The sequence below is a fragment of the Oncorhynchus tshawytscha genome, linkage group LG18, assembly GCF_018296145.1.
Source record: "Oncorhynchus tshawytscha isolate Ot180627B linkage group LG18, Otsh_v2.0, whole genome shotgun sequence".
NCBI lineage: Eukaryota > Metazoa > Chordata > Actinopteri > Salmoniformes > Salmonidae > Oncorhynchus > Oncorhynchus tshawytscha.
Window position 1 is genome coordinate 3,126,565 of NC_056446.1, and position 22,745 is coordinate 3,149,309.

Sequence of the window (22,745 nt, forward strand, 5' to 3'; positions counted from 1 at the left end):
CCAACCCCCAGGCGGCCTGACGAACGGCAGTGGGCGCTACATCTCGGCAGCGCCGGGTGCGGAGGCAAAGTATCGCAGCGCAGGAGCCACCTCCAGCCTGTTCAGCTCCAGCAGCCAGCTGTTCCCGCCATCGCGGCCCCGCTACAGCCGCTCAGACGTCATGCCCAGTGGGCGAAGCCGCCTGCTGGAGGACTTCCGCAACAACCGCTTCCCCAACCTGCAGCTGCGTGACTTGCCCGGCCACATGGTGGAGTTCTCCCAGGACCAGCACGGCTCCAGGTGGGCGATAGACATACGGATCAACGGACACACACACAGTGATACACAAACACATCCGTTGCTGCATATTGCGCCCTTCTATCATGATCTTGAGACACTTCCTTATCACTATATGATGATTGTGTTGCCACTAAAATTCCCTTCCCATGTCCCTCTTTCCTCTTCCCCATCTGTCTCCAGGTTCATCCAGCAGAAGCTGGAGAGGGCCACCCCCGCCGAGAGGCAGATGGTGTTTGGGGAAATCCTGCAGGCGGCCTATCAGCTGATGACCGACGTGTTTGGCAACTACGTCATCCAGAAGTTCTTTGAGGTGGGGACCGTTGTCACAGTTGTAGGGTTACATTTGATGGTACTTGGGATATTTGTGTCATCATTGATTCATAACCATACCAACTTTTATTGTGCCTTCAATACAATATGTCTGATTTTAGCTTTTTACTAATGCTGATTTAAAAATATATATATATATCTCAAAGAAGGTTAATCATGACATGGTTGTGTGAATGACTTGGGATGCACCTATTGTAAGTTAATGTGGGTAAGAGCATTGCTTTAAAATGCATGCAGTACCAGTCAAAAGTTTGGACACCTACTCATTCAAGGGGTTTTCTTTATTTTCACTATTTTCTACATTGTAGAATAATAGTGCACACATCAAAACTATTAAATAACACATGGAATCATGTAATAACCAAAAAGTGTTGAACAAATCAAAATATATTTGAGGTTCTTCAAAGTAGCTACCCTTTGCCATGATGAAGGCTTTGCACACTCTTGGCATTCTCTGAACCAGCTTCACCTGGAATGCTTTTCCAACAGTCTTGAAGGAATTCCCACATGTTTAGCTCTTGTTCGCTGCTTTCCCTTCACTCTGCTGTTCAACTCATCCCAAAACCATCTCAACTGAGTTATGTTCGGGTGATTGTGGAGGCCAGGTCATCTGATGCAGCACTCCATCACTCTCCTTCTTGGTCAGATAGCTCTTACACAGCTTGGAGGTGTGTTTTGGGTGATTGTTCTGTTGAAAAACAAATGATAGCCCCACTAAGTGTAAACCAGGTGGGATGGTGTATCATGGTGTATCGCTGCTGCATGCTGTGGTAGTCATGCTGGTGTCTTAAATTATAAATAAATCACTGACAGTGTCACCAGCAAAGCACCCCCACACATCACACCTCCTCCGAACCACACATGCTGAGATCATCCATTCACCTACTCCGCGTCTCACAAAGATATGGCGGTTGGAACCGGTCTGATGTTCATTGCTCGGATTTCTTGCCTCAAGCAAGTCTCTTATTGGTGTCCTTTTAGTTAGTAGTGGTTTCTTTAATAGTGGTTTCATTTCTGAGGCTGGTACCTAATTAACTTAGCTCTGCTTCAGAAGATAACTTGGAGTCTTCCTTTCCAGTGGCGGTTCTCATGAGAGCCAACTTCGCCATAGTGCTTGATGGTTTGTGACTGCACTTGAAGAAACTTTAAAAGTTCTTAATTTTCCGTATCGACTGACATTCATGTCTGAAAGTAATGATGGACTGTCGTTTCTCTTTGTTTATTTGAGCTGGTCATGCCATAATACGGTTTTGGTCTTTTACCAAATAGGGCTGTCTTCTGAATACCACCCTAATGGGTTCTGACTCCTAAACTTGAAATATTGTTAATTATCAGGTCTCCTATGGAAATGAGTGCCATTGTCTAGTTTCTACACCAGAAGTTAATGGTTATCTGTAGGAGGAATGTATATGGTGGAGACAATTAAGCTTGCAATGCACTGAGTAAAGGCAATCCCATGGTTGCAGTCACTGATAAGGGTGGTGAATGGGGGCCGAGGTTAGGTCCGGTCACTAAGGGAGAAGGAACAGTTTATTGCCCGGAACACTTAACTTCCTGCTTAACAATAAAGATGTAATGTTTAGACGGAAGGAGGATACTTCACCCAAATTGGGGTATATATATATATATATATACTTGTGCTGGTGGAAACAAGTCTTTGTCTGTTCAGCTGTCTGACCCTTTGGGTGAATACAACCCTAACCTTATCACAACACAACTGATTGGCTCAAACGCATTAAGGAAAGACATTCCACAAAATAACTTTTAACAAGGCACTACGGTTAATTGAAATGCGTTCTAGGTGACTACCTCATGAAGCTGGTTGAGAGAATGCCAAGAGTGTGCAAAGCTGTCATCAAGTCAAAGGGTGGATACTTGGAAGAATCTCAAACAAATCAAAATGTATTTGATATATAACACTTTTGGTTACCTCATGATTTAATGTGTTATTTCGTAGTTTTGATGTCTTCACTATTCTACAATGTAGAAAATAGTAAATAAAGAACCCCTTGAATGAGTAGGTGTCAAATTGACCTACTGTATATTCAGCAAACACTTATCAATAACATATGCCATTTATCAGACTTAAACATGATTTTATAAATCCAAAGTGACTTAATCATGCTTTAATACATTTTCGTGAATCAAACCCACATTGTGGCGCCGCAAGCTCCAACTGAGCCAGAGAGAACAGGTCGTCATATTTTTTGCATCATCATTGAAATGTTCTCTGCAGTTTGGCAGTGCAGATCAGAAGCTGGCTCTTGCCACCCGAATCCGCGGCCACGTGCTGCCCCTGGCCTTGCAGATGTACGGCTGCCGAGTGATCCAGAAGGCCCTGGAGTCCATATCCTCCGACCAGCAGGTAATTGTAAGTGGATCTTCACTTCTCTTTGGATTATAGATGGAGTTTTTGGGGGTTGCTTCTAGGTAGAGTCCGAATTGACACCCTATTCCCTATTTTGACCAGAACTCCATGGATCCTGGTCAAAAGTTGTGCACTACAAAGGGAATAGGGTGCCGTTTGAGACATTGCCCTGGTGTTGTTGTTAACTGTGTTTCTGAGTGTGGTGTACTCTCCAGTAAGCATGGGGGATGGATACCTATGTAGTATGGTCCTGTTGTCGTCCTCTTTGAATTGCCCTGTACATTGTCTGTCACACAAAGTCCTCAATCTATTATCAACAAGCCATTAGAAGGTAAATGAATGTGTAATGACTTGGCCATTCTATTTCCATGGGATTAACATAGACTGGTTGAAAATGTTGAAGATCTATGGAGGGAGAGCTGGATGAATTACTCCACTCTCTTTCCCCTTCCTCAGAGTGACATAGTGCGGGAGCTAGACGGCCACGTGCTAAAGTGTGTGAAGGATCAGAACGGAAACCATGTGGTTCAGAAGTGTATCGAGTGTGTGCAGCCCCAGGCCCTGCAGTTCATCATTGATGCCTTCCAGGGGCAGGTGAGAGCCAATTCATTTGGTCATGCAATGGAAAACTGTTTGTAAAGGAGAATGTGTTTCTGATAGGAGAATTTCATGTTGACCCTTCCTGTTACGTAGTTTTTTCTTATGTTTAGTGCTTAATGTACACGACCCAGAAAACATCAACCCAACCTCCAGTCACATTGTGTTCAGCAGGGCACACTGCATCAAAACATTATCCAACGGGGAAACAATATATGTTCTCATTGGACTAGTTCCAATAGCTGTACCTGCCCCTTTCTGAATGCTTTTCACCTACTGAAAACGACCCAGACACACACACACACATTATTCAGCTTCCGCACAGTATTCAATGTATGGACCATCTGATTTGGGCCCTTTTCAAGTGTAAAAAATTTACAAACATTTCTTAACATCCACATATTCCTATTATTTAATTCATCTTCCTAAATGCTTTACTTTATGTCCCACTTATTTAGGCTCAAGGGGGCCTGTAACACATTTTGTTGACGTGTCGTCTCCCCTGCAGGTGTTTGTGCTGTCCACCCACCCTTACGGCTGCAGGGTGATCCAGAGGATCCTGGAGCACTGCACCCAGGAGCAGACCCTGCCCATCCTGGAGGAGCTGCACCAGCACTCTGAGCAGCTTGGCCAGGTAACTGCAGCCAGGCGAGCCGTAGTCTCAACTCCTAACTAGACCCCCAGTCGCTCACATATGGCCAACGCTTTGCACGGTTTTTACTGGATAAAAAAGGGGCTTGGGTGGTGGGTATAGCAGGGCCGTGGCTGTATTTTAGAGGCCCACATTTTGGCCGTGTAGATGTTTTCATATTTAAGCCAATTTCCTGCAATTCTACCTATTTCTCCATGGAGCTGAGAGAGTTTCAGTTTTAAGCTAGTTACCTGAAATTCTACAAACTTTGTCATCTGCCTGATTGAGAGAAAAATCAGGAGAAATCAGCAGTTGCTATGTCCACTTTTGGACGTATAAATTAATGATATGTACCCATTGACTATTAAAGAATATAACTTATAAATGCCTCAAACTTAGTTCAACTGTCATACCCAATCAGAATCCAAAATATTAACTTGTTTTACACCAATGTTTGTAAACGTACACCAGTGGAGGCTGCTGAGGGGAAGACTGCTCATAGTAATGGCTGGAACAGAGTGAATGGAATGGAATCAAACACATGGAAACCATGTTTGTATTTGATACCATTCCGCTTCAGCCATTACCACAAACCCGTCCTCCCAAATTAAGGTGCCACCAACCTCCTTGACATACACGATATAGACCCCATACTCAACAGGCAGAACACTGACCGGACCCAGAACAGGGTCCAGAGGGGAGGGAATAAAATGTCAAATCTACTTTTTATTCGGTCGGACTTTGACCCCTGGTATCATGTAAACACACAACACATGGAAGAATACATAGAATTGCAGGAAATTAAAACGGCAACATATTTTCTATCTGCCAACAAGAGGGGTGTGAACAGTTGGGTTGCATGGGTTGTGAGGTGGGGGTTTGTTACTACGCTGATAAATTACATTATCTATCCGGACCTTTGCCACCTAGGAAATTTGTGTGAACGGACTTTCACAAATAGTACTTGAGTACCCCAGCTATATAGCCTCAAAACATAGTTAAAACTATAATAGTGATATCCTGGATGATGAGTCCTTGCATCCATCATGCAGTCTATGAATTTTAGGTTACATTTCTCCAACCCCATCCCTCTGCTTTTACCAAAATGGGTGGGAAAATTCTTTGTTTCAACTGCTGAATGCTGCTTTAAAGTAAATGTCCAACAATTCAATTTGTTTTGCGATTGCTTATGCTGGGTTCTTTATTCCTGGGTTCTTATGCTATCTGGGTAACTCAAATATAACAATCAGTGGTGGCTTGATGACATTTTAGATTCTCACTGTCTAGTTTTTACTTTGGTCATTGTTAGTTCTCAAATATTGTTATTATAATTTACAGTACTAGTCAAGTTTGGACACTTACTCATTCCAGGGTTTTTCTTTAATTTTACATTTTATCCTACAATGTAGAAAATAGTAAGACATCAGCTGTGAAATAACACATGGAACCATGTGTTAAACAATTCAAAATATATTTGAGATTCTTCAAAGTAGCCAACCTTTGCTTTGATGACAGCTTTGCACACTCTTGGCATTCTCTCAACCAGCTTCATGAGGTGGTCACCTGGAATGCATTTCAATTAACTTCTTATGGTTGAGATCCCGTTACCGGGAGCGATATAACAGCCAGTGAAAGTGCAGGGTGGCATATTCAAAAGAACAGAAATCTCATAATTAAAATTCCTCAAACATACATGTATTTTATATTGTTTAAGGTAGTCTTGTTGTTAATCCCACCACAGTGTCCAATTTCAAATAGGATTTACGGGGAAAGCACCACAAACGATTATGTTAGGTCACCAACTCACTAAAATACACAGCCAATTTTACCAGCCAAAGAGAGAAAAAGCACAGAGAAAATGAATCACTAACCTTTGATAATCTTCATCAGATGACACTCATAGGACTTCATGTTACACAATACATGCATGTTTTGTTTGATAAAGTTCATATTTATATCAGAAAATCTGAGTTTACATTGGTGCGTTAGATTCACTAGTTCCAAAAACATCCAGTGATTTTGCATAGCCACATCATTCAACAGAAATACTCATCATAAATGTAGATGATAATACAAGTTATACCTCTCCTTAATGCAACCGCTGTGTCAGATTTTTTAAAAACTTTACGGAAAAAGAAACCCATGCAATAATCTGAAACGGCACTCAAAGTTAAAACACCACAGCCGCAAATATGGCGTCAACATTAACAAGAAATTACATGATAAATATTCCCTTACCTTTGATGATCTACATCAGAAAGCACTCCAGGAATCCCAGGTCCACGATGTTTGTTTTGTTCGAAAATGTCCGTTATTTATGTCCAAATACCTTCTTTTGTTAGCGCGTTTGGTATACATATCCAAACGCTAATTCTGGTCAGCGTTATATCGGACAAAAACATGAAAGTGATATTACCGGTCGAAGAAACATTTCAAACTAAGTACAGAATCAATCATTGGGGTGTTTTCAACATATAGCTTCATTAAAGTTCCAACCGGAGTACTCCTTGTCTTCGTGAGCAATGGAACACAAGTGACTACCACGAGGAATAAACATGATCAGAAAATGGCTGACTGCCAGACACCTGACTGATTCTGCTATCATTCACTCCCACAACATCATAGAAGTCTCATTATAATTTATATTGATGGTTGACATCTAGTGGAACCCCTAGGCAGTGCAACATCTCAAGGGGATTTCATTGGACTCTGGGGAATACATACAAAGCTCAGATTTCTGACTTCCTGTTTTGATTTCAACTCAGGATTTTGCCTGCCATATGAGTTCTGTTATACTCAGACATCATTCAAACCGTTTTAGAAACTTTAGAGTTTTCTATCCACTAATAATAATAATAAAATGCATAGATTAGAAACTGAGACTGAGGAGCAGGCCGTTTACTTTAGGCACCTTATTCATCCAAGCTACTCAATACTGCCCCCCCCAGCCATAAAAAGTTAACAGGTGTGCCTTGTTTGTGGAATTTCTTTCCTCAATGTGTTTGACCCAATTAGTTGTGACAAGCTGGAGGGGGGGGGGGCTATTTGGTAAAAGACCAAGTCCATATTATGGCAAGAACAGCTCAAATAAGCAAAGAGAAACAACATCCCATAATTGCTTTAAGACATGAGAATGTCAAGAACTTTGAAAGTTTCTTAAAGTGCAGTCGATTTACTGCAAAGAAACCACTACTAAAGGACACCAATAAGAAGAGACTTGCTTGGGGCAAGAAATACGAGCAATGGATATTAGATCGGTGGAAATCTGTCCTTTGGTCTGAGTCCAAATTTGAGATTTGTTTCAAACTGACGTTTCTTTTTGAGACGCAGAGTAGGTGAACGGATTATCTCAGCATGTGTGGTTCCCACTGTGAAGCATGGAGGTGTGGGGGTGCTTTGCTGGTGACACTGTCAGTGATTTATTTAGATTAAGGCACACTTAACCAGCATGGCTACCACTGTATTCTGCAGCGATACGCCATCCCATCTGGTTTGCGCAATGACCAAACACACCTCCAGTCTGTAAGTGCAATTTGACCAAGAAGGAGAGTAATGTAGTGCTGCATCAAATGACCTGGCCTCAACCCAATTGAGATGGTTTTGGATGAGTTTGACTGCATAGTGAAGGAAAAGCAGCCAGCAAGTGCTAAGCATATGTGGGAACTCATTCAAGACTATTGGAAATGCATTCCAGGTGAAGCTGATTGATACGATGTGGGTGCAATGAGTGTGCAAATCTGTCAAGGCAAAGGGTGTCTACTTTGAAGAATCTAAAATATATTTTGATTTGTTTAATACTTTTTTGGTTACTACATGATTCCATATGTGTTATTTCATAGTTTTGATGTCGTCACTATTCTACACGTTGGAAAATTGTAAAAAATAAACGCTTGAATGAGTAGGCATGTCTAAACTTAGGGCGGGTACGGTTGTGTGTGTGTGTGTGTACACTACTGTTTGAATGTTAGAAATATCCATGTTTTTATAAAGAAAAGCATGTATTTTTAAAATAACATCAGTGTGGACGTTAATGTTGTAAATTACTATTGTAGCTGGAAACAAGAATAGATTGGCGAGTTTCAGAAGAAAGTTCTTTGTTTCTGGCCATTTTGAGCCTGTAATCGAACCCACAAATGCTGACGCCCCAGATACTCAACGAGTCTAAAGAAGGCCAGTTTCATTGTTTCTTTAATTAGAACAACAGTTTTCAGCTGTGCTAACCTAATTGCAAAAGGGTTTTCTGATGATCAATTAGCCTTTAAAATGAGAAACTTTGATTAGCTAACACAACGTGCCATTGGAACACAGGAGTGATGGTTGCTGATAACCGTTTCCAGCTACAATAGTCATTTACAACATTAACAATGTCTACACTGTGTTTCTGATCAATTTGATGTGATTTTAATTGACAAATGTGCTTTTCTTTCAAAAATGAACATTTCTAAGTGACCCCAAACTTCTGAATGTGTGTGTGTGTGCGCATGTTTTGTTCTTGTGATGTTTTCATTTGTTAATGTGGCTGTGCAGCATGTCGTGTTCATTAGGGCACGAAAGGGAAGGAAAAAAATGGGCCATTTTCATTGAACAAGTCAGGACAGCCCCTTCCTGTTTCAGTACGTTTTCTTCCCTATGGTGCCTAACGAACATGACCATGCGCAGTGTCCATTTTTATCCTACGGTTAATAATACATGTATTTATGCTGTCAATGACTTCTACCTATGATGTTAATTTAACCCCCCGCCCCCCCACTTATTCCATCTAGAAATATCAAGGCGTTTCATTGGAGATGACACCCAAAACATATTATACAGTGTCCAGCGATGCACTGTTCAAGGTCAGCAATTCGCCTCCCACGTGGACGTCCTCCTCGTGTCGCCTCCCTCACTCCTCCTCCATATTTCTTTTTCTCAATAACCAGTCTGCTTTAACACCGTAGAGGCCTTTTACCTTCAAACTCTCTATCCCTCTTTTCAGACCTCCTCCTAAACTGAGCACGCCTCTTCCTTCTTCCGCTGCCTCCCTCCCTCCTCGTTTTTCTTGTTCCTTTGTTTAGAATAAATATTTCTGTCCTGTCACGTAGAGGATTCGCAGCATCCCGCTTCTCCGCTCTGTTTGGATAATCCCTCTGGTCACAGACACCTCCTGATTCTAAGTATTTTTTTCCCCCACCTCCCTGCCTATTCTGATTTTAATTATAAATACTTGCTAGAAAGACTCCCCTAGTCAAGAGCTTTTTTTAGCCACAATTTGGACCCCCAACATTGACATATTGTCCCATATGTTTTGAACTTACTGTGGTTTCTTGGATTTTAGGGTTAAAGTCCATCAGACCATGTTGAGCAATGAAGCAAAGTTTGTAAATCAAATCATGTCATTTGCTTCAAATCAAATAAGTGGGAGGGGGACAACTGCAGTATAACAAGGCATGCTACTAATTTCAGGTGGTCAAATGTTGTTGTCGCTATTGATATCTGGTTAGGTGAGTTTGTTCATTTTCCTGCAAAGCTTTAGGTATATTAAGTTATTTTTCCATTAAAACCACACCCATAACTGTCTTATCACCTATCCCTGAAGGGGCAAATATGCTGCTGGTTCCACATGGGCCTGAATAGGCCTGTGTCTAATGCAAATCAGAAGCGTGCGTCTTGTCGTTTGACCTTCAGCAATCTGCGGTGACTGCAGTGATATTTAATAGTTTTTTGACATTTCAATGGTGCTTTTCATAAGATTCTCAAAGCTTGTCAAAAACAGAAAAACAATTCATCATGAGTAGCCTAGCTGTAGTTGGGTCAACCAATAGAGGCCAAGTCTGAGTGCATCCTCCCAAAGATGGAGGGGGACAGTTCATGTCTTGATCAGAGGAAGATGGTCAGGTAGAGGATGGATGAATAGTCTGGTGAGGATTGTGTTGAGGTCTACTCGGGGAACCAGCCTGGAGTTGTGTAGTTACTGGACTTCTCCTCCTTCACAATGTGTAACACCCACTTGGGTGATATCTCAGCAGCTCTGGGCCCCAGAAGCTCACTACACACAGTTCAGAGTAGTAGCCAGTCATCCTCACGATGAGCCCCCTGCCTCCATACTGCATTCCTTTTACTGCATCTCCCATGCCTCTTAAGCTTCAGGTGACTCTTCAATTGAATTGTTCAAAGGTCAGGAACTAGCAGGCAGAGGAAACAAAGCTGGTACCGTGTCCAGATGCATCATTCAAACAAAAACAATTGGCTAGCCAAGCCAGAAAGTGTTGACCTGCCAGTCAATCTGCACATTCTGGCAAACAAAAACCAGAAATATTATAATAAATAAAATGGCTGATAAAAAAACATACAAACACTTACCAGTAATTAAATGTGGACACCTGCTAGTATGACGTAAAATGGTCTGAATACTTATGTAAATATGTTTATTTTTTATTGATTTAAAAAAAAAAGTTTTGTTTAATTTAACCTTTATTTAACAAGGCAAGTCTGTCAAGAACATTCTTATTTACAATGACGGCCTAGGAACAGTGGGTTAATTCATGTTCAGGGGCAGAATGACAGATTTTTACCTGGTCAGCTTGGGATTCGATCTAGCAACCTTTCAGTCACTGGTCCAACGCTCTAAACACTAGGCTACCTGCCGCACCATATAAATGTCCAAGCATTTCTAAAAACTGTGTTAGCTTTGTCATTATGGGGTATTGTGTTTAGATCGAGTACCCTTTTTTGTATTTAATCCATTTTCGAATAAAGCTTTAATGTAACAATGTGGAAAAGGTCTGAATACTTTCCGCATGCACTGTATGTGACCCATCACCTGGATTCGGTCCAATGTAGCAAAATTGGATTGTACTTAAAAAATATAAAAAATAAAAAATATATAAATATTGATAAAAGTAGACTTAGCGCTAGAAATGGTATCATACACTACAGTTGAGGAAAAATTGGGAAGTAATTTTGCTTTGAAAGTTGATAAATTTGTGGCCCCGCTTTTGAGGAAAATGGCCCTTGAATGTTTTGGTACATCTACTGGAGACCTCTTCGTCTACACCCATTCAGCATCCTTCACGCCCTCATAAGCTTTAGCCCCACCCATCTCTTTAAGGATTCACATGAGGCCATGTGCTAAACCGAGTTGAGTAGTGTAGTAAAAACCCAAAGATTTCAAGACTAAAAGTAGTAGTCTACAATAAGGAAACTCCAGATATTTTTTTTTTTTTTTAAATCTTTGCCTATATCCTAATCTGACTTTGGTGCAGGTCATGTTCTTCCCATTACCTCATTAGTCTCTGGGAAACACACCCCATATCAAGGTTTATTTGTCACATGCACTGGATACAGAAGGTTACTTGCATAGTAGCAATATCAAAAAACAAAGCGTCCAGATGCAAATATTTTATAATTATTAGATGTCGCTTACCCTACACACGTGTAAATTGTACACATGTTAATTAAATAATGGCCATACACACCTGTCTAACTTGATGGGTCATCTGGAATCTTGCTAGCTACAATGAACAGGCATAATCCCAACTCCCTACCAATAAACATTTTCATAGCTGTAGTATGACTGCAAGTAGCTGAAGCGAGCCAACTAAACTCAGCAAAAAAACAAGTCCCTTTTTCAGGACCCTGTCTTTACAAAAGATATTTTACAAATTATCTTTGAAAGGGTTTAAACAGTTTCCCATGCTTGTTCAATGAACCATAAACAATTAATGAACATGCACCTGTGGAACGGTCGTTTTTTTATTTTTTTTTAACCTTTATTTTACTAGGCAAGTCAGTTAAGAACAAATTCTTATTTTCAATGACTGCCTAGGAACAGTGGGTTAACTGCCGGTTCAGGGGCAGAACGACAGATTTGTACCTTGTCAGCTCGGGGATTCGAACTTGCAACCTTTCGGTTACTAATCCAACACTCTAACCGCAGGCTACCCTGCCGCCCCCGTTAACGGGATCGATTTGACAACAGCCAGTGAAAGTGCAGAGCGCCAAATTCAAACAAATCTCATAATTAAAATTCCTCAAACATACAAGTATTTTACACCATTTTAAAGATCAACTTGTTGTTAATCCCACCACAGTGTCCGATTTCAAAAAGGCTTTACAGCGAAAGCACACCAAACGATTTTTAGGTCACCGCCTAGTCACAGAAAAACACAGCCATTTTTCCAGCCAAAGAGGAGTTGCAAAAAGCAGAAATGGAAAAAATTAATCACTAACATTTGATCTTCATCAGATGACACTCCTAGGACTTCATGTTCATGTTACACAATACATGCATGTTTAAATAAAGTTTATATTTATATCCAAAAATCTCAGTTTACATTGGCGCGTTATGTTCAGTAGTTACAAAACATCCAGTGATTTTTGCAGAGCCACATCAATTTACAGAAATACTCATAATAAACATTGATAAAAGATACAACTGTTATGCATGGAATTTTAGATCCACTTCTCCTTAATGCAACCGCTGTGTCAGATTTAATAAAAACTTTACTGAAAAAGCACACCATGCAATAATCTGAGTACAGCGCTCAGACAAAACAACCCAAACAGATACCCGCCATGTTGTGGATTCAACATAGCATTATTATATATTCACTTACCTTTGATCTTCATCAGGATGCACTCACAGGAATCCCAGTTCCACAAATGTTTGATAAATTCCATAATTAATGTCCAAAAACCTCCTTTTTTGGTAAAAGAAAATCCAAACTCACGACGTGCGGGCAAGTCCAGGTGAAAGTTCAGACAAAAGTCATATTACAGTTTGTAGAAACATGTCAAAGGATGTGTAGAATCAATCTTTAGGATGTTAACATAAATCTTCAATAATGTTCTAAACTGAGAATTCCTTTGTCTGTAGAAATGCAATGGAATGCAGCTAACTCACGTGAGCGCGTGTGATCAGCTCATGGCACTCTGCCAGACCCCTGACTCAATCAGCTCTCATTCCCCCCTCCTTCACAGTAGAAGCCTCAAACAAAGCTCTAAAGACTGACATCTAATGGAAGCCGTAGGAAGTGCAATTTGACCCCATAGACACTGTATATTGGATAGACCTAAAAACCTATAAACCTCAGATTTCCCACTTACTGGTTGGATTTTTTTCTCAGGTTTTTGCCTGCCATATGAGTTCTGTTATACTCACAGACATCATTCAAACAGTTGTAGAAATGTCAGTGTTTTCTATCAAAATCTACTAATTATATGCATATCTTAGCTTCTGGGCCTGAGTAGCAGACAGTTTACTCTGGGCATGCTTTTCATCCAAGCTACTCAATACTGCCCCCCAGCCATAAGAAGTTAAGACACTAACAGCTTACAGCAGGTAGGCAATTAAGGTGACTGTTAGGCCTCTTTAGTCTCCTAAATTTTAATTTCTACTGACTCTGAAAAACACCAAAAGAAAGATGCCCAGGGTCCCTGCTCATCTGCATGAACGTGCCTTAGGCATGCTGCAAGGAGGCATGAGGACTGCAGATGTGGCCAGGGTAATAAATTGCCATATCTGTACTGTGAGACGCCTAAGACAGAGCTACAGGGAGATGGGATGGACTGCTGATTGTCCTCGCAGTGGTAGAGCACGTGTAACACCTGCACAAGATCGGTAAATCCGAACGTCACACCTGCGTGACAGGTACAGGATGGCAACAACTGCCCGAGTTACACCAGGAACGCACAATCCCTCCATCGGTGCTCAGACTGTCCGCAATAGGCTGAGGCTGGACTGAGGGCTTGTAGGCCTGTTGTAAGGCAGGTCCTCACCAGACGTCACCGGCAACAACGTTGCCTATGGGCACAAACCCACCATCGCTGGTCCAGACGGGACTGGCAAAAAGTACTCTTCACTGGCGCGTTGCTGTTTTGTCTCACCAGGGTTGATGGTCGGATTCACGTTTTATTGTCGACGGTTGTAGCTACATCTTGTTTGGCCAGCATTGTCAAATCACTCCGGTTCACACCGACTGCGGTGTGTGTGTGCACGCAATAAATAGCCCATCACAACTTCCAACTGATCTGTTGATGGCGCCTGCTAAGTTCAGGCCATCAATGTTGAGAAAAGTACCAACATTTTTGCTGTTCTCGATGGCTAACGTTATATCTTTCAAAAACTCTGCAATAGAAAGGACTGTCAACACATGCTGAGCAGCTCACGTTATAGACAGAAGCATGCTATATGGCAGACCTATCCAAATTCATCTTCTTTATCTCAGCCAATCCTAGCTAGTGGGAAGGTTTTTGTATTTTTCCATGGCTAAACCAACTTGGCTTGTAGTTAAAGAAAATATTTGTATTTATGGATGGAATACAAGTTTGTTATTAAGGCACATGAGGGTTCACATGCATTTTGATAAGTATAAAACATCATCTAATGCCTATCCTGTGAAGTAATGATGTGCGACAGGCCCTGCTTCCTGTGACGGGTCACATATTTACAGGAGCTCTCGGCTTAGGTGCCTTGGCCACTACATAATTAGGGCTATTGCTACTATGGGGTGTCATTTATAGATGTCTGTGTCAAAGGAAAATCTCACGACTATCTGAACATTATTGAATCCGTAGTGCGTGTTATCTAAATGATATTAGAAGATGGTGAAATTTACTATTTTCCTTTTGGTGTGAAAGGGAAATGTGATCCCACACTGTCTTTTGCTTCCATCGCCCCCCTGCAGGATCAGTACGGCAACTACGTCATCCAGCATGTCCTGGAGCACGGCAGACCTGAAGACAAGAGCAAGATCGTGGCAGAGGTCCGCGGGAAGGTGCTCCTCCTGAGCCAGCACAAATTTGCGAGGTATGGCAACACAAATCCACCCCTTTTTTTATAGCTGGTGAGAGTGAGACATGTGAAGACGTGCTTTCCAGTTATACCATTCCAATGAGGCCCACCTCCAATTTTAAAGTGACGTAAAACTTATAGACACAACCCATAAAGTGTAGCACTTACCCGATTTTGCGGTTGATGGCTGGATCCGGGCGTCCTGATGATTTTCAAACATATTGAATATATTCGGCCATTATTGCCAAGTGTGAGCAGTGCTCAGAGCAGATGCGAGCATGTCTCACCGTCAGCCAATCAGCTACTCAGAACTAATATAAAGATTCTGGCCGATGCTATAAGGTCCCCACATGTTAGCCAAATAGGTATAAGCATTTATTTTTTCCCATGTCCAACATTATAACCTAAACAGCAATAAGTAAAGCTGTACCCTGTTCGTACGCCACTGACAGAATAAGGGAATATGCAAAGTGTTATGTATGTGGCTATATGAGAAGTGTATGACAAGGGTAACGTGCAATGTGTTATGTTGATTGTCTTTAGGGTACAGTAGTACTCTGTCGAAGACAATTTTTGCCATGGAACATTGAAGTTCATCCTACCTCAAGTTAATCTCTCACTCACAAAAAAAAGATGGGCTAGGTTACAAGTCGCATTTAAACCTGTTCTTACCTCAAACTATTTCTGCAAAATCGTTAATCCATATTGTCCTCTTTTCCAGTACCAGTCACGTGCCCAAATTTGCGGCTTTCTTGCTTTTGTATTTAGCTTTTTCTGAGCAACACAATCAGTGATGTAGTGCTATATTTTTAAGGACAGAACTGCATTTTTATTTCAAATGTATTGTCATTTTTCAATTAAAGTTGTTACCAAAAATGTAAACTATTGAACTATGTAATTTTATAATACACATTTCCTGCAATGTATCACCAAAATATAATAACTGCCTATTCCTACACATGGCTCAAATACATTGTTCTATTTTTAAAATCCTCAAACACCAAATTAGGCCTACCTTTATAAAAAATAATATACTGTCAATCATGAATGATAATTCTTCACATTTAACAGGTGCAGCGTCCATGCTGCAACTGCATGCTGACTATTTGATCCCAATCAGTTTCATGGGAATTTGCATTTCTATCTTCTTCCTGAATGATGTCGGCCAAAATTTTGCTTAGCGCCCCCAAAAGGCTAGGGCCGGCTCTTGACTGCATGGGTCGGTATACACTCATTTCAGCCAATCATGGCTAGCGGGAAGGTTGCTGCCTTTTTCCGTGGCTAAACCAACTAGGCTCGTAATTTAACAATTGTATTCATATTTACAGATTGCATACACGTTTGTTATTAAGGCACATGAAAGTTCACATGTTCTAGAAGGCATTTCGGCCAACAAATCCATTTTTATTTTTTATTTTTTTTGAATGGTTCAAATGGCTTTCCTGTGAAGTAGTGATGCGCGACATACACCTAGTTTCCTGAAAATAGCCACGTTCTAGCCTTTAGCTTTTTAATTAAGGACTAGGCTGACTTTGTGTTCAGGACACCACCCCGTATAGTTTGTTTTTAACTGAGCCCACGTCTCTCCCTAAGTAACGTGGTGGAGAAGTGTGTGATCCACTCATCCCGTGCCGAGCGGGCCCTGCTGATTGACGAGGTGTGCTGCCAGAAGGACGGCCCCCACAGCGCCCTCTACACAATGATGAAGGATCAGTACGCCAACTACGTGGTGCAGAGGATGATCGACATGGCCGAGCCTGCCCAGCGCAAAATCATCATGCACAAGGTGGGTTGACATATATACCATCTAGTGATTTCACTGTAAACATTTTGCTACATTAACAGCTATTTCTCATTGGAGAAGTTCAGGTTAGTCCCTCCCTGTTTCGGCCTGTTTGGTTCCTTGTGAGTACACCCCACGTTTCCCATTGTTTGTTAATTCAGATCAGTTTAATTTAGGCCAGGTTCATGTATTGCCATAATGCCAAAGGTTTTGTGGTACTTTTGGTACAGTATTTCTAGTTATCCAAATTCTAATTGTTACCCATGGCAGTCTCCTTTCCATGTGGTGTGAAAAGTATTTTACACTGAACAAAAAATAAACGCAACATGCAATGATTTTACTGAGTTACAGTTCATATAAGGAAACCAGTCAATTGAAGTAAATTCATTAGGCCTTAATCTATGGATTTCACATGACTGGGAATAGAGATGTACAGTTGAAGTAGGAAGATTGCATACACTTAGGTTGGTGTTATTAAAACTCGTTTTTCAACCACTCCACAAATTTCTTGTTAACAAACTATAATTTTGGCAACTCGGTGAGGAAATCTACTTTGCATGACACAAATGATTTTTCCAACAATTATTAAATTTATAATTCACTGTATCACAATTCCAGTGGGTTAGAAGTTTACATACACTAAGTTGACTGTGCCTTTTAAACAGCTTGGAAATTCCAGAAAATGTCATAGCCTATCAGAAGCTTCTAAAGCCAATTGATGTCAATTGGCAGTGTACCTGTGGATGCATTTCAATGCCTACCTTCAAACTCAGTGCCTCTTTGTCTGACATCTTGGGGAAATCAAAAGAAATCAACCAAGACCTCAGAATTTCTTTTAGACCTCCAAGTCTGGTTCATTCTTGGGACCAATTTCCAAATGCCTGAAGGTACCACGTTCATCTGTACAAACAATAGTATGCAAGTATAAACACCATGGGACCACACAGCCATCATACTTCTCTGGAAGGAGACACGTTCTGTCTCCTTGAGATGAACATACTTTAGTGCGAAAAGTGGAAATCAATCCCAGAACAACAACAAAGGACCTTGTGAAGATGCTGGAGGAAACGGGTACAAAAGCATCTATACCCACAGTAAAACAAGTCCTATATGGACATTACCTGAGGCCGCTCAACAAGGAAGAAGTCACTGCTCCAAAACCACCACAAAAAGCCAGACTACTGTTTGCAACTGCACATGGGGACAAAGATACTTTTTGGAGAGATGTCCTATGGTCTGATGAAACAGAAATAGAGCTGTTTGGCCATAATCACCATCGTTATGTTTGGAGGAAAAATGGGGAGGCTTGCGAGCTGAAGAACACCATCCCAACTGTGAAGCACGGGGGTGGCAGCATGTTGTGGGGGTGCTTTGCTGCAGGAGGGGCTGGTGTACTTCACAAAATAGATGATGGCATCATGAGGCAGGAAGATTGTGGCTATATTGAAGCAACATCTCCAGACATCAGTCAAAAGTTAAAGCTTGGTTCCAAATGGACAATGACCCCAAGCATACTTCCAAAGTTGTGGCAAAATGTCTTAAGGACAACAAAGTCAAGGTATTGGAGTGGCCATCACAAATCCCTGACCTCAATCCCATAGAAGATTTGTGGACAGAACTGAAAAGGTGTGTGCGAGCAAGTAGGCCTTCAAACCTTAGTTACACCAGCACTGTCAGGAGGAATGGGCCAAAATTCACCCAACTTATCGTGGGAGGCTTGTGAAAGGCTACCAGAAACGTTTGCCCCAAGTTAATACATTTCATGACAATGCTAACAAATACTAATTGAGTGCATGTAAACTTTTTACCCACTGGGAATGTAATGAAAAAAATAAAAGCCTAAATAAATCTTAAAATAGTGGTGATACTGACCCAAGACTGGGAATCTTTACTAGGATTAAATGTCAGGAATTATGAAACTAAGTTTAAATGTATTTGGCTACGGTGCATGTAAACTTCCGACTTCAACTGTACATCTGGTCACAGATACTTTTGGTCATGTAGTTTATGTGGACACCTGCTCGTCGAACATTTTAATTCCAAAATCATAGACATTAATATGGAGTTGCCCCTCCCTCCTTGCTGCTGTAACAGCCTCCACTCTTCTGGGACAGCTTTCCACTAGATGTTGGAACGTTGCTGTGGGGACTTGCTTCCATTCAGCCACAAGCATTAATGAGTTCGGTACTGATATTGGGCGATTACGCCTGGCTCGCATTCAAATTCATCCCCAAGGTTTGGGGTTGAAGTCAAAAGCTCTGTGCAGGCCAGACAAGTTCTTCGACACTAATCTCAAAAACACTTCCCCAAACTGTTGCCACAAAGATGGAAGCACATAATTGTCTAGAATGTCATTTATTGTATGCTGTCACGTTAAGATTTTCCTTCACTGGAACTAAGGGGCTTAGCCCGTACCATGAAAAACAGCCCCAAACCATTTATTCTTCATCCACCAAACTTTACAGTTGGCACTATGCATTCGGACAGGTAGCGTTCTCCTGGCATCCGCCAAACCCAGATGTCTGTCGGACTGGCAGATGGTGATGTGTGATTCATTACTCCAGAGAACGCGTTTCCAGAGTTCAATGGCGACGAGCTTTATCCAACTCCAGCTGCCGCTTGTCATTGCACGTGGTGATTTTAGGCTTGTGTTCGGCAATGGAACCCCATTTCATGAAGCTCCTAACAAACCCGTTGTTGTGCTGACATTGCTTCCAGGGGTAGTTTGGAGTGTTGTAACCAAGGACAGACGGTCCCGTTCTGTGAGCTTGTGTGGCCTACCACTTCGCGGCTGAACTGTTGCTCCTAGACGTTTTCACTTCACAATAACAGTACTTAGTTGATCAGGGCAGAAATTTTACTAACAGACTTGTTGGAAAGGTGGCATCCTTTGATGGTGACATGTTGAAATTTGACTGCTCTTCAGTAAGGCTGATGTTCATCTAAGGAGATAACATGGCTGTCTGCCTGATTTTTATACCCTGTAGGGCAACAGGTGTGGCTGAAATGGCAGAATACACGAATTTAAGGGGTATCCACATACTTTTGTGTTTATAGTGTACCTTTAAAAAATGGAAGGGGCGTAGATCAGAACCACTCAATAGCTGATGTGACCATTTGCCTCATGCAGCATGACCTCTCCTATGCATAGAATTGTTCAGGCTGTTGATTGTGGCCTGTGGAATGTTATCCCACTCTTCAATGGCTGTGTGAAGTTGCTGGATGTTGGCGGGAACTGGAACACTTTGTCGTACACGTCGATCAAGAGCATCCCAAGCAAGCTCAATATTCGACGTCTGAGTATGCCGGCCATGGAAGAACTGGGACACGTCATCAGAGTGCACAGCTGAACACTGTATGCTGGAGAACACTTGGTTTGTTATTTTTGATTTAAACAAACCGCTATGCATTAAATACGAATACCAAACTTTGTGTGGATTTACGTGATGTTAGCTTTTAACAGCTAGGAAACACCGCTAACCAAACAGTGCTAGGTGGCTGTACTACAAAGACACCGGTTGTCATCGTGGGAAAGACTCATTACCTTTTTGAAAAACAACTGGTTGCAGTAAAGAGCCAACCTGGATACTAAGGACATCCTGAGGGAAATCGATGAGTATCAACAGCTTTACGCTCTGGAGGAACAACCTACTCCATCATTGAAAGATCCGGCTACCTCGCAAAAGAATCCAACAAAAAAAGAGATGAATCGACAGACAATTTACTTACCGTTGAAGTAGAGGCTAGTGCTCTTGCTGGAATCCATGCAACCCTGAAAGTTGTGTGAGGAGGTAGCAGGGGGGAGTTTTGCTAAACTCTAGAGTGAAATTCTCATGCTCCATGGAGGGAACAAGGCACTCGCAGCCGAGGTAAAAAATTCACGATTCCAAAATGGATTGTCTCCTCACGGAAAACAGGCTGATGAGGGAGTTGCTACTAGACATACAAAGTCGTAGCATGTGTGAAAGTCTCATTTTCTGGGATTCCTGAGGACGCATCCAATAATCCAGAGGGCGCGATCAGAGAATTCATGCATCCGCCCTGAAACTTCCTCTAGAGACTTAACAAGACCAAGGGTCCCCGACCGATCATCTCAAAATTTGAACAATACCAACAAAAGGAGCTGATCAAAAACAGGGGAAGGGAGCTTAAATGGACCAAATTCAGTCTCCATTACCAATTTCCACGAGATTAACGAACTTCATAAGAGGCTGTATCCTGTACAGAGGCAAGAGGGTGAGGGGTAAGCGTGCCTTTCTCATTGTGGATAAACTCTTTTTATAGATCGACAGCTCCATAACACCATGGCTGTACTAAATTCTACAGGGACTTCAGGTTACGAAAAAAAGAAAGTATGGGAACTAAAAATATCTGAACACTATGAAGTGGATATGAACACACGTACTCCATTACATGCTCGCTTACACATACTGACTTACACATACATACTTGATCTCGCTCTCGTCTTCTCGCCCTCTAGTCGAACTGTTCTGTAATTGAATGTTTCTTGTTGGTTTATGTCCATCTACATGTTTGTTTACAACAAGCAAGGGGAAGGTATCCGAATAGGGACATTGGGGAATAATAACATTGTATGGGATACGTTTGTATTGTAGTGAAGCTGTCTCTATAGTAATGCAAGGTCTCATTCATGATCATGTGAAACGTCAATTGCTATGTAAATGCGGGGATGTGTTTTTCGATGATGGTGATGATGATAAAAGTAATTATGATGCAACGATGATGGTGATATGGATTACAATTATCATCATGGATATTAAGGCTATATGCACTACATGTTACACACAGCCACTCAACCATGCAAATTGGCAGGGTTATTTATTTGGACATCACACATTAGTCTTACTCTTATACAGACATCGTATACACACTAAATCACATCCAATGTCATACACTCAACCTACTCAGATTTACTACACACATAATATCTTATCTAAATGTTCGAACATCTGTGGCATTGGCTCACAGGCAAGAGAATAAAACAAATATTGCTAGATTCTATATCTTGAATTCTAAATATCAGACATTTGAAAGCTCTAATTTTGACCGTCAATACCTCTGATGGCAGTATTTTTACAAGCACTAATTATGGTCAATTTACACTGAGAATAGTATCTAGTTATGGTAAGGGGTGAAATAAGTATAGCCAGTTATAATTGTAATGGTTTAGCAGATTTTTTCTTTTTTAAATGGCTAAAAGGAATATAACATACTGTTTACAGGAAACTCGCTCTACACCCTGAGATGAAGTTGCATGGAAAAGGGAATGGGGTGGTGAAATAATTGTCATGGACAAAATAACTCAAATGGTGTGATTATTAATTAACAAAAATGTTGATCTGAATGATTTGTGAGGAAGGTGGACCTTTTTGAATATGAAAGTGGACGAAAAATATTTGGCCCATCTATATGGTCCAAATCAGGATGATCCATACCAACATTTTTTTATAACTTACAGGCAACAAATGATCAAATCATTATGGTGGGAGACTAAGTGTTAAGTACCTCAATGGACTAAAATAAATCAATCTATCATACACTGCCCTTAAGGAAATAAAAAAATATTATGGACACATTAGAAATAGTGGATATTTGGATACTAAAAAACCCTGACCTAGTGAGCTATACATGGAGACTTAATCAAGCTAGTTGTTTTGACTACTTTCTTGTCTCTCACTCTTGCATCAGAGGTTAAAGTTTTAATAGGAGACCGAATGCGATCGGATCATCTAATTGGCTTTCACATAACTCCTATAGAATTTCCACGTGGACAGGGATATTGGAAATGTATTCAAAGTTTACTGGAGGATAACTTAGTTAAAAAATAAGAAAATAATTTAACTTAATTTTTCTAGTATAATATAGATTCAGCAAATCCCCTTATTGTTTGAAGGTACATTTTAAAGGTATCCCAGAGGTCATTCAATATTCATCAATAATAAGGCTGTTTCTGGCTAAAGAGACA

General features: G+C 41.1%; 2 protein-coding genes across 15 annotated transcripts in view; one reads left to right on the forward strand and one right to left on the reverse strand.

Annotated features, from left to right (window-relative positions):
* LOC112219756 overlaps positions 1 to 22,745 on the reverse strand; it is a 466,516-nt gene that overhangs the window by 371,685 nt on the left and 72,086 nt on the right. The gene's annotated exons all lie outside the window — the stretch shown is intronic.
* LOC112217393 (pumilio homolog 2) overlaps positions 1 to 22,745 on the forward strand; it is a 54,790-nt gene that overhangs the window by 22,351 nt on the left and 9,694 nt on the right. For 7 of the 14 annotated variants that reach the window (XM_024377626.2, XM_024377632.2, XM_024377630.2 and 4 more), the window contains exons 15-22: positions 12 to 279; positions 460 to 589; positions 2,846 to 2,980; positions 3,434 to 3,571; positions 4,083 to 4,208; positions 8,969 to 9,040; positions 14,870 to 14,991; positions 16,570 to 16,762. In XM_024377626.2, coding sequence (XP_024233394.1) covers positions 12 to 279; positions 460 to 589; positions 2,846 to 2,980; positions 3,434 to 3,571; positions 4,083 to 4,208; positions 8,969 to 9,040; positions 14,870 to 14,991; positions 16,570 to 16,762 — 1,184 coding nt within the window. The remainder of the gene's footprint in view (positions 1 to 11; positions 280 to 459; positions 590 to 2,845; positions 2,981 to 3,433; positions 3,572 to 4,082; positions 4,209 to 8,968; positions 9,041 to 14,869; positions 14,992 to 16,569; positions 16,763 to 22,745) is intronic. The other 7 variants (XM_024377634.2, XM_024377639.2, XM_024377636.2 and 4 more) reach the window with 3 other exon arrangements.